The sequence below is a fragment of the Labrus bergylta genome, chromosome 12, assembly GCF_963930695.1.
Source record: "Labrus bergylta chromosome 12, fLabBer1.1, whole genome shotgun sequence".
Lineage (NCBI taxonomy): Eukaryota > Metazoa > Chordata > Actinopteri > Labriformes > Labridae > Labrus > Labrus bergylta.
This window is the reverse complement of record NC_089206.1, coordinates 8,720,423-8,733,771: the sequence shown is the minus strand read 5'-3', so window position 1 is coordinate 8,733,771 and position 13,349 is coordinate 8,720,423. Positions and strand designations below refer to the sequence as shown.

The 13,349-nt window shown below is 39.0% G+C and overlaps 1 protein-coding gene across 2 annotated transcripts in view; it reads left to right on the top strand.

The window, feature by feature from the left end:
- The window catches only part of scube3 (signal peptide, CUB domain, EGF-like 3), an 80,244-nt gene that overhangs the window by 10,252 nt on the left and 56,643 nt on the right, over positions 1-13,349 (top strand). For both annotated transcript variants that reach the window (XM_020636671.3, XM_020636679.3), the window contains exon 2: positions 10,187-10,309. In XM_020636671.3, coding sequence (XP_020492327.2) covers positions 10,187-10,309 — 123 coding nt within the window. The remainder of the gene's footprint in view (positions 1-10,186; positions 10,310-13,349) is intronic.

The window sequence follows — 13,349 nt, the reverse complement described above, 5'->3', positions numbered from 1 at the left end:
TATTTCACAGTTTTCTGTAAAAGCATGATTATGGCATAAAACAGGGCTGATAAAAAAAATTGACACGGTTAGTCTCTTAGCTTCTCGCAATTATGCCATGGCAGGGCATCACAGCGAATCAGCTTGTCCTTTTTTAAATAAAATAAAAATTAGAGCGTAGCGTTTTCAGTCCTTAGTTCCATTGTATCATTATACATTATTATAGGGTAGATATAAGTTATAAGTAAAAAAAAAAAAACTGCAGTCCTGTGCACTTGTTAACCTGATGTGTCCCTCCTAGAGTCAGCCTGCATGTTCTTGTTCATTTTCCCTTGGCCCTCAGATTAATCTGAGGCTTCATGGTTGGTGGACATAAGAAGGGAGGGCCCCGGGAAGGGGGGAGTTTGAAGTTTTGATCACAGTTTCTGAAAGCACAGGATCAGTCAGTGGTCATGATTCCTAAACATTTAGAGTGTGTGAAGGATGAGTGTAAATATCCCGAATGGAAGCAGTGGATATTTTTATTCTCAACTTTTTAGAGGCTTGCTGGACGGCCAACAGTGTGTCCCTTCATTAGCTGAAGGGGATGTTGGCAAGAAGGGGGAGAGATGCTAAATTTTGTTTTCATGTTGACGTCTGCATTTCATCAAAACCTTTTTGTTTTTTAAGGGAGAGGTTGGCTTGTCTGCTTTGCTGCACATCTTTAGATACACAATTTCATAGTGTGCTGTGATAGTGTTGGGACTTTGAGTTCCTGCCCTTTCTACAACCTCATCCCCACGGCCTCACAGAACACCAGGTTAAAGATACGTCAAGCTACACTATTTTGCACGGTTATAGAGCTCTGACACTCCTAGTGTTCTTATATAAATATGATGGGTTGTGCTACTAGAGGGAACTGTAAAACTGGAAAAAGTTTTTTTTCTAGTTTGAGGCACAAACCACCACAGCATTTTGATATTTGAGACTTTTTTGTTTCGATTCTTGTTCAGGGAAGTTGTTGCATAACATCTCCTTTCCAGTAAGATCGCATTGACTACGTTGATCATGTAGTCTGACAGAAAGTGCAAGGTTTACCCACCTCACGGGAGAATTTAAAAATGGCACAACATTATGCAACCGAGGACTATGCAAACACAATTTCCCTTAGCTAGCCCAAAACAGAAATTATCAGCATATCAAAGGATTAAGGAAAAATTAATTTATAAATGTTGTCCATGTTTTGTCACAGTCCCTTCCTTAGGGGTGGGGAAAAAATATATTCACTTAAGTATCAGGCTTTTTGTATTGAACAATCTCATGGGATTGATATTCTAATGTCATATCCATTTCTAGAAATCTGCCGACGTGAGCTGAGAGCTGCCAACAGAGAAATATAGCATGCCTTGTTTTCTTAAGAGCCCTCAGTTTTCCAGGTTGTTATATGAAGCTGTAACTCTGTGTGTCATCCCAACAGTCTTTGACTGAACCAGCTAATAAATTAACTATAAGATATATTAATTGGGAATTAGCCATCTGTTGTTCCATTCTTACTGAAAGAAGGTCACCAAAGGCGAGTTGTAGGATAGCAAGGTAGTGAGGTTACAAGCCTACGTAATGAACATGACGTTTTTTCAGGAAACTTTGACTTTAAACAGTCATCCACAAAAAGTGGCTTAGTGTGAACTGAGGGTATTTTCTTCGGGTTTAGGGAACGTACTTGTAGCAGAGAGCTGGCGAGGTGATCAGTGATTAATGTTAGCCTGCTATTATTAGCTGGGTTAGCTAACATGCTACATAAGTCCATTTATACTAAAGCAGAGCTGATTCCAATGAATTGAGAGCAAAATCAGCAGCGGGTACTTAGAAGGTAGCCACTGCACCCATCAGATTTCTATAAGTGTTATTTAGTGTTTATTCAGTCGTTCTGGTCGCTGCTACTGAAACATCTCAGCCCATATAGGTCTGCAAGGTGCTAAATGTCGCTGCTCTAGGCAACCAATCATATACAAGATGGAGCGGGTCTCTTTGCCCAATAAAAACAGATGCTTGTCAAATGATGATCGCAGAGAAAGTGAATTTGTGGTAACAGATCGCCTGGATGAAGCGGCTGAGTGTTTGATAGATCGTACGAAAAACAAATAGATGATAAAGAAGAAGACTAACTGACTGACATGTGAAATGTCTTTTGTTTGGGAATAATACTCTTGTTATTCTTCTCTACTTTTTGTATTATTTGACTTTTATTTCTGCTTGAAAAGGAAACGAAAACCGCAATTATGGATAATATTGAGTCGCAATACTTATTGGATTGCAATACGTTGGAATCGCAATACAAATCGAATAAGCACCCATGAATCGTGACTGAATCAGAACAGAAGCCGAACGTCCCAGCCATACTTTCTATACCTTCTTTTCTTTGAGAACTGTGTCCGCTGAGGTGACCAAAGTCAAATACTTCGGATATTCAGAACTATTTAATCATTCATCAGATTACATCATGTATTTTTTGTACGAGTATTTTATTCAGCCATCATACACATACAATACTTTTTAAACAAAAGAGAAAGTTCAAACATAGTCAACAGTCATGTATTAAATGTATCATCATTTAATAGCTTGGATTCAACCACTACACACTGATATCTCAAGTTGTGTAACATCAACATGTATGAATTTTTTGTTTTCTTCAAGCTAAAGGTTTCTAGTTTGTATTCTTATTAAGTGGATTCTTTAGCACGTTAGTAGTGCATACCATTAAAAAAGCTATTTTTTTAGTCAATTTTCAGTTGGATCCTTGCAGACACCAATGAAAAGGCATTATTTTTGCAATTTGGCAGCTCATTCTTATCATTCATCATGATTCTTCCAGTGTGGTTTCACTGATCCCAAACCATCACTTTTAAAGAAGCACTTTTACACACCCCTTGCTCTGCTCAACAGCACACCCGATTCGAGAGTTGAACATCATATCACCAAATATGTTGAAAAGAAAACGAAAGAAGAGGTGTGACAGTTTGTTTTCATCCTGTACAGCCATTCAAACTCTCTTCTGCTCCATGCATAAAGTAATTATCCTGACCATAACCCCATCCTGTACAACCACAACCCTAAGTATAGTGTTAATGTGGTTCTAAGATGGATAATTACAATACTCCCTCCTTTGTAATTACACAGACTTATGACATACGCTGTGATCCCATGAACACCTTTTATGGATTTGAACTCGGCACCCTTCCTCTTCTGCTGCAAGGGGCTCAAGAAAATGACAGATAGTCTAAAGTGTCATTTTCAAAAGAGATTGTTTTGTCTCTGAGGTGTATTAACTTATTAACTGTTGCAGCAAATCATTCAGTAAGGAAAACTGAGCTGAAATCTTTGTTGCTGACTGAATGCATCACTTGGTCCATTTTTTACTCTTATTTTGAAAGTTGGCTGCCGGTAGCACGAGTGAAGCTACACCTTTGGGTGTCCCAGCTCCACTCAGTCTATTTTTGTCTCTGAAGGAAAAGTGATTGGGGGGGGTAGGTTTGGGGCAAAGCAAACAGTGAGGGTCTCAACACTCAAAGTAAACATTGCCCTATGTTTGAACTACACACCTTCAGCCCGACATTTCTCCCACACACCAGCACTCTCCCCTCTGAATCTTATTCCGGCTAACACCCCCTCAAGCCTGGCTTGGCTAAATACTCTGCTTATCCCAGGACCTTCCAATAAATCAGGGAGGAAAAGCACCTTTGACAAGGTCTCACCTCCACGGCCAGGAGCCCATAGCCGGTGTGAATCAGGCTACGTTCACACTGCAGGCAAAAGTTACCCAAATCTGCTTTTTTAGCTTAGATGTGACTCAGATCAGATTTTTGTTTGTTTGTTTGAGCAGCATGTGTCACATGGAATCTGACGTTTTCAAATCGGATACGGGCCACCTTCAAATGTGGTCCTAAATTCGATACAGATCATATATTTGCAATGTGAGCTCAGTCTGAACAGCCAGGTTGGAACACATGCGACTTTGACATCATTCTTGAGCAACACTCGTCACAGTTCTGCCATGGCTGGATGGGCGGGAGCAGCAGTCACTGGCACTCAATAAAAACCTAACAGAAGGCACATGTGATGGAGGTAGTCAGTGGACAGGGAGGTCTTTGGAGTGACACTTCTGAACAGGCAAAACTTGATGGGTTGGATCATAACTAACTGACCTACTGTATGTTTGGAAGCATATCAAAAGAAATTGACGAATATTGCAGCAGAAGAACACTACTGCAGTGTCAACAAAAAGCTAAGAACATTGATGCCAGGTTTAAAGACGCTTAGTGCTCTAAGGTAAATGCTGGATTTTGCGTCATTGTTGTTCATTTGGGCCTTGGGGTCAGTCTATGACTGTGACCACCAGTTCACACAGGCATCTAATACAGGTCACATTAAAAAGTAATGTGAGCAGCCAAATGAAAAAATATGTAGTGTGATCATAATCAGAGATGTAGGGACAACTTTGGACTAATGGGTTTTCTGCCTAACTGTTCTTGTCTCTGAGGATGGAAAATATAATGCAGAGTCATGCTCATATGGTGATGCATATACACCATACACTGGTGCCTGACCATTAGGGTTTTTATAGTGATACTAAATTTAGAGGCTTCAATTATTTATCTTTTTTCTTTTAAGATTACCACTATGGTGACTGATAGTGATTTCTTGAGTAGCAATGCAATTGACTTTTTATAAAAAATTGCACCAATTTTGCATCGATATAACTAAGCAATGGTACTTGGAATATTAATCACATAACTTCCAAAAAAGCGTTGCATGATTAAACAAGATCAGCCTATTTGAGGGCAGCTAACGTATACCACTCAGCTGAAATACTCTGCTAACTGTGCTGCTATGACCTGTCCTGTAACAAAATTCTGATATATACTTCATAGGCCTATATTGGATAGATACAATTTGCCAAAGTCAAGCTTTACTGCTAGTGTTTTATTGACAGTGAGAATCTGTTTCAAGGGAGGATAAAACATCCTTCATTGTCTCAAAAAGTTTTCTCAGGCTGTGAAGTTAACTTTCCTATGCTAAATTAAACTCTCTTGTAAATGAAGAGTAAGCTGTTGTCAAGCTTAAAGATTGGAGCTGATTTTTCAGCCTCATTTGCACTGTTTTTTAACCAGCTTTGTTCAACAAAGAAGCTGTTTTTGCCTTTGCAGTTCTACTTGGTGTCATCCAACAAAATCATCAAATTCAATATCCAAAGGATGTCAGGGGTTTAAACACAGGCTTAAGCAATTTGTGGCTTAGTGTGCTCAAGTCTATTAACGTGATGAGAGCTTCAACAGCAGCAATATTCAAAATGACACATCCCCTGCAGGAAACTGTTTAAACATTTGAGCATTGCCCAACATCTCTTTCTTCTTTGGTTTTGTTGTTTTGACTTTGTTTATTCATCCTTGTCTCGAAGCGCTGGCTCCATCCTCTGCTGCCTTGACTTGTTCCCAACGACTGTGATTCCTCAACACAAAAGAATGAAAGAAACTCTCAAATGAAAAAAAAAAAAACCTTTTCATCTTGGGCATGAGTCAATTACCAGGGCAGCATTGCTGAACACACTCAGCGTTCAGAGTATCGTCCTCTGGAGGGAGCAGAAACGATGTATTGATTGTGACATGTTTATTTCCACGGCAGAAACATGTTAGGTTTCCAACAACACAAGCACATTTAGTGTTTGTTGTCCATGTGTCTGCAGGAACGCGCCAAGTTATTGCTGGACTTTTTAAACAATTCTTTGACAGACATGAGCCGATGTGATTTGTGGGCCGAGATTGCTTGATTTGTTTTTATTTCGTTTTGAGCAGCTTCCACTTAAGGCAATGGGAATGTGGGTGTGTAATGTGTTAGTCAGTTTTTCTATTATCACAAATAACATTTTTTTTCTCCCCAGTTAATTTCAAGCTCCTGCAAACTGGTTTCTCACTATAGGAAACCAGTTTTCTCAGGCTGTGAAGTTAAAGTTAAGAGTTAAAGAGTGAGTTGCTGCCAACCTTTATAGATTGGAGGTTGATTGTTGAGCTGCTTTTGCGAACTTTAATAATTGTACTGGTTCTATCAAACAAAGAGGTTGTTTTGCCTTTTTCAAAACCCAAATCGAAGCAAAATGCGCTCTGTCATCACTTTAATTTCATTAGATATCATCAACTGGCTGTAACATAACATTAGAAATGCTCGCAAGCCAATAGTTTGCACTCAATAACTGCCTGAAGCAATAACAGCATCAAACTGTTCCAGATGCCAATTAGACTTAAGCCTTTGCTGAAAACTAAGATGTATCATTGCTGGTTTATCTGTACTACTTATGTGTATGCATGATTGATTATCTTTATACTAAAAAAATGTAAAAGTGAACAAATTCAGCTGATGTCTGGAGCTATCAGTCTTTGATTCCTAATGCAGTTTAAAAAGGTTGTTTGTGAGCCTGAGTGTTTGTATGTTTCTCAAAGTAATACAGTGAAACTCTGCAACCTTGCAAAACAAACTGAACTGATGCTCCAGATAGGACCATTAATAACAGAATAAAAAGAGAGATTCTCTGAGACCTCTTTCTGTCATAATGAATATTAATGACTACAGAGACTTGCCACCGACAAACCTGACAATAGGATGGATATTTTGTTGTGATTAATGCCTCCTCTATTGAAAAACGCTTCCTCACACGGCATCTCCTGCTCTAATCCTGTGAGGTAGTCTCTGCGAAGAATACACCCCGGCTACTTCTCGGGAGAATTCACATTGTTCTCTCATAATATAAATCAATACAGTGCTGGGGGAGCTCTATTTCACTAAATGGCTTAATAGAAACTTAGCAAGAGAGGAGCCACAACTGTCTTAGGGGCTCTTTCCCTTACTGGGTGCTGCATAAAGAATTATTTCTTTCCGTCCCCAAAAAACTGACAAATCATTTTAAGAATGATTGTAGTGCTAGAATAGTATACAACTGTGGGTATCACTTTATTTGAACAGTCTGTGTTGATGCTCAACCCGACTATCAGGTGACAAAAAGTAGATGTTTTAGGGGTCATATGACATTTGGTACATACATGTATATGTTTTAGTATTTCAAACCTACAACCATGAATCAGACATTTAATAGTCTTTAGCAAATCTAGTGTGGCTCCAGGATAAGCACTGTTAGTATGTCTGTTTGGACAGAAACCATTTAAGTGTATGTAGGCTTTTGGCATTTTTCTTTTTTGGGGTATTGTTGATCAGTCGCATCACCCATTAACATGGCAACCAGATTGCCTTTCTAAAATAAAGTACTAAAATAATAAATTGCTTAAAAAGATAAAAGGAAGGGAGATAAAAACAACACTGAATAAAACAGATAAATATACAGGAATTAAAAGACAGATTCTACAGAGGAATTTTTAAGAGAGGTTTTCAAAGAAGCTAGCCTGTCTTCTAGTAATCAGCCAAGAGCTTCCTGTTCGGGGTAATCTGACTGCAATTCAGGATTGGATACATTTGAGTCTGTTGAGGGAGCTCTGACTGATACTGTTTGAAAGTGCATTACAACAATGAAAGCGTGAAAAATAAAAGCATGAATAACTTTGTGCAGATCCACAGGGGACAGGAATGATCATATTTTAGAAATTTGTTTTAGCTTTTAAAAAAAAATGGATTGGACCTTACTTTCAACATGTGCATCAGAACAAAGATCTAATATTGTGCCCAGATTTCTTGCTTTTAGATTGATGTTGTGAAGTGAACCAAGCTTTCTTTGGAAGAGGACCCGATGAATGATGTTGAGCAAACATTTTGACCTCAGATTTCTTGATTGAGTTTTTGACATCTGTTATTAATTGTTGCGGAGGCATGTGACTTAATTGTTTTATCTATTGGGATTATTGGACCGGACAGGAATGTACAGCTGTGTGTCATCTGCATATAACTGATGGGAAATGTGGTTCTGAAAGATCTGGCTGAGTGGACGCATGTAAAGGCAGAATAGTAGAGGGCCTAGAATCGATCCTTGGGTAACACCACAGTCAAAATCAAATATAGATGAAGAGGAATTTTGACATGACAGCTGAAAAGGTAATATTAAGTAGGAACTGAGGAGATGTGAGACAGTCCTGTTAAGACCGACCCAAAAGGGAGAAGGACTTTCACCCAGATGTATTTCTAGCAGGCTCTGGTGCCCGGCATGCTGGGGATGACACAGAGATGCTGTGCTTGAACAAAGGCATCAATTTGGCCTTTGTTCCGCCAGTCTCTGCAACTGCTTGGCTTTTCTTTCTTCCATCAGCACAATAAGGTCCAAATCACCAAAATGTTACCTGCGTCAACATTACCTGTTGCACAAAAGAACCGGGAGTCTGTAACTCAATGCAGTATCAAATTAATAATTTAAATCCATGGTTTCGCCATGCATATTTTTAAACATTTTGACGCCAGCTTCACATATAAGCCATCATCACTTCATTTTATCCATTATCTTCACCAACGCTCTGCTTCATATTGGGAGTTTGGGATTGGGGTTAGGTCTCGGTCTTGTCAAATTTGACCTTGGTTGAGATTTATAAATTTAAATGAAGTTAGATTAATAATTTTCCTTTAATCATAGGGTCCCTGAAAGCTCTGCAAGATTTCAATGAAGTTTGTGTTCATCTTAGACTAATAACAGTTTTGTAAACAGATATTGCAATGTTTCCATTAAGTTTGCCAGAAAGTTTTTCATAACCCTTGTAGTGGGTTGTACAAGAGTGATTGCACAATAGTTAATTAAGATATTTAGTTTATTTTTTTGTTTTTATCCAGTAAAAAACTTAAAAGTAAAGGTTGGACTCAAACCTAGGGTTTTTGTACGTAGGGCGTACACCACCACCAGGGCCAGTAAGGTATTATTTTGTGACACAGATTTTCCACAGAGTTTTGTGCATCCTGCGTTGTCACTGCCCTCCTTTTTCTGCAGCAGCCTCCCTGTCCTCTAGGAATAGGCTGATATAGCCAATATGCTAAGCTCATGGGTTTAGTTTGCAGGTCATTTCCCATCAGGATCAGCCGGCTCCTGCAGAGGGATGGTGATAAGAGTGGATATTGGGAGCTATGTAAACCTTGTTAAGCTGCCCATCCCCTGTGCGCAAGGCAGTAATCCTAAACACCTGGAATAGTCAACTGGGATTTGGTGGGATTAGGGGGCTCCATGAGGCAAACCTCATCAGGATTTTGATTAAATATACATTTCAATTCTTATCTTTGAATTATACTCACATCAAACAAGTCAACATAAATATAATTAGCTAATCTGGGCTCTTGTGAATGGATTGTTCGTCAGGTTAAGTTTGAAGCATGGATCATGGCACTGTAGGGAAAGTAATCTGTTACTTGGTTAAATCCACAGGGTAAACTTTTTTGGGCCTTCACTGATTCTCATGTGCAACCAGAACAATTTTTTAGTTTGTTATTAAACATATAAAACAGTCATGGTGGCATTATAGCTAAATCTAGATGGTTAACATTATGAACATCATACCCTCTTAACATCAGCATGTTGGTATTGTCATTGCATGCTGACATTAGCCTTTAGTCCAAGCAGTACTGTCCCTCAAAGAGCCACCATCATGGCTACAGTTGCTTAATCTTGTTTTTTTTGTTTTAATTCATAGAATACTGTTTGACTAAAGCCAATGTCCTATGATTTTATTTGTAACTATGATTATAATTTAGCATAATTGCTTTCTTTGAAAGGTCGACCAAGTGGGGAGACTCTGGGATTGTCTTGTTCTAACATGGACATTGTGGTTCACGGCTGACAGTTGCTGTTGTTCCTAGAGTAATTAGTTCAACTTCTCTTATTCTGTTTATTTTTCAAGCTTTACTTTCACAAAGACAAAGGTCCAGCTGGGCTGATAAAGATCATGACATCATATTTAGTAATATGAATATGCAATTACAAAGAAAGTTCCTCTGTTGGTAGAAGGACCAAATGCTACAAATAAAAATGTCCAACAGTTTAATAAGGTTTAACCTCTCAGTTTTGCAATATGATCCCATTAGTTGTCATGTTCTTTCGTGTAAATATTGTATTTGGTTCTTTTACTTTGAGTGGTCAATTCTGGCATAATCGAGTCATAGATTCTGACAACATGAACATCTGTATTATGTGGTTAAACCATTATCTAGGGCGTTGCAGCTTCATCATCTAACCTCCCTCTCCCTGTTCCCTCTTTTCTAGACGTGGACGAGTGTGCAGAGGCGCTTGACAACTGCAGCATCGATGCCATCTGCCAGAACACCCTGAGGTCATACAAATGTATCTGCAAGTCGGGATATAAAGGAGACGGCAAACATTGTGAAGGTAAAAGTCTTTCCGAAATGTATGCGCTCATTCCCACCTGTGGTTGGAGGCGAAAACTTGTGCTCCCCTCTGTGGGAGGATTTCTACAGTACACTGAAATAGAAGCGACATCTCTCATGTTGATTTGACTTATCTCTGGGAATGTAAGCCCCCCCTGAGCCAGTGACAGGCACGATAAGAGCTTCTGTCTCACTCAACATAACTCATTAGTTCAAGACTCTCCAGAAGAGGGAGGAGAGCTGAGGGAGAGAGGGGCGGACGGAGGAAAAGGGAACGCCAGGTGCAGAGTGCTCCTTTGTGGCAAGATGAAATGAAGCAGTAAATTTCCTACACATGTTGAAGGAGAAAATTAAGATAGCAACTGAATCGGCAGTCAGAGGGCCTGCCAAGCTGTCAGGGATATTTCCACAGCCAGAGGAAGGCCTCATGGACTGTCAGACACAAGTCTGTTTTTCTAACCTTTTTCTCAATGTGCCCAAAGCCTCCGGATCATTATATCCCACAAGTTTTATTAGTATTATTACAAAACCATATTTCTCAATGTCATTTTTTTCCCTCACTGTTATTATTCTTTCATTTAGTTGACTGAGTGTTTTTCATGGCCTCGTGCCTGTGGGTCATAAAAGTTAGCTTTATTGAATCTATTGTGAAATATGTGCTAGGTTGGGTTTCCTTTAACTGAAGGCTTCTGAAGGCTGACATGCTGGTCAGATTCTAAATTCAAAAGCAAAACTCATAAGACTTGTAGTAAATATAGATGCTTCAAGTGATGTGTGATATAATTTAAAGGACAAATCGTCTGCTGAATGTAACCTTGCACTGGTATTTCTGAGTGCAGAGCTGCAGGAGGATAGCAATCATTAGTGTTTAAAGCTGAGAGGATAAAGCATAAAGACGCTTTTCTATTTCAGTGCTGTTTAGTTGAGTTCTCATGATTACTTAAACAGCTCCACTGTCACACTTGTCATTATAGTTTATGGTTAAATGTTTAGATTTAATTCATCCAAAGACTTGTTCAGTATAACTTGGAGCAAAAGCTGAGATTTTATCAGTTGAAGCAGAAGCTTTTATCTTCTCCTGATTTGCCCTCTGCTGCCAAAAGAAATGATCACAAATTTTCTTTTTCCTCATAAAAGTAGGCTATCTAGAAGAACATTGGAACTGATTTTTGCTAGCTCTCCAAAATTCCTCCTGTTCATACTGGCAAGTAAAAAACAAAGTCTTCCTTGATGTGGACAAAACCCTCATTAATCTTCTTTTTGCACGTTTCCCGATGTTAATCTAATGCTAAAATGAGCCTTCAGCAGTCACAATGAGTCAAATCTGGTTGGTATTTTCAAAGTGACTGTCTTTTGAGTGTAACATTTCAACTCTTTCCTTTTTCTAGGAAGTGTTTGTGACTATGGTGCTTAGACTATTTCTAAAAATTCTGTGCATGTGATAAAAGTGAACGGAAGAGTATCCTAACTAACTCTAGCTGAAACCAAGCCAAATTCCATATGATGAAAGGCTTGTTGGCTGCATTCCCGTAGTACCCATGCTCACGCAGATCTCTTGAAATATGACAGCTAAACGAGTGTAGAAAATAACACTCTGTGGGTGGAATACTTATTCTGCCTGTTAGAGGTTCAAGATTGGTGCTTAGCTGATGTGAAGGCGTTAACCCGCTCTTTCAAAACAATAACTGACAGAAAAATTAACTTCATGAGTGGTAAGATTGATGCATGCTTAATTAAGATCAATCACAGTCTGTAGGGACTTGGGTTGGGAACTGGAGGGACCAAATATGGAAGTTGGTCTGATAGATGGAGAGGTGCCAGATCACTTCCTGAGCACTGCCGAGGTGCACTTGAGCAAGGCACCAAACCCCGTCCCCACCACGAGCTCAGGAGCGCCCGCTGTGGGCAGCCCTGTCACTCTGACATCTCTCCATTAGTGCATGTCCATAGGATCCCGTTTGTGCATGTGTGTGTTGCATGATTAACAGAGTGTAAAAACAGAATAAAGTAGATTTTAATCAGTCGCTGGCATGCCAATAATTATGCATATATGGTGATTTGACAACTGTAGCAACTGATTACAGCTACTCATGTCAGTTAAGGGGGACCCTTTAGATCAGCACATCACACTTTCCTTCAGTCACTGTTTGTTTATGAATCCCCCCTCACAGTCATTATAGTTGTCTTAAAGGCTAATTTCAGATATGATCACAGAGAACCCTTTACAGTAAGTTCTCTATGTGGCCTCAAGAAAGCGTAAGAAGTCTGCCCTGTTTTCCCAGCCATATTGAGATACTATGACCCACTACAACGAGAAAACAAGTCTGTTTTCTTAAAATCGCTCATTCTTCAGATAACAGCATTACACTTTTCTTAAGGCTGTGTGGGTGTGAAATAGCGTCATGGTGTTCTATTTGGAAAACCGACCGATTTATCAGCCAGCCGATAATATCGGCTGATATTAGCTTATCCACTGACCATTGGTATCTGCTAATTTTATCGCAGATATAATCTCCAACATTACTAGATTTATTCACCAGTCAAATAGCGTTTCATTTGAGTTTCATCATATTAAACTAACAGTTCTCTTTCACCAGCAGAGGGTGCTACATGGATTACAACAATGCAATTAATGTGTACATTTATATATATCTCTTTAGATTACATAGGAAATTATCTGATTTTTTTTCTCCCTGATATCGATATAGGTATTGGCCCCAAAAAAACATATCAGCCCCAAATAATCATATCGTTCTAATCTTTTTCCTACCCTTTTATTTTAAGTCTTTTTTGTTCAATGTGGATCTTGTGCATTATGGGTTGTTTTATGGTAGTATGGTATAATGGTAGTGGTTCTATACATTTGATCTTTACTAACTGCAGGTCATCCCCCTCTCACTCATCCCAACGTTACCGGTCTCTATTCAGCTGTCCTATCCAATGAAGACCGAATTGCCTTAAAAATATAAATTAAAAATATATAATTGTTGTGATTTTTTTGCCTGAAACTTCATTGTCTTACCAAAAAATACTCATAGTTG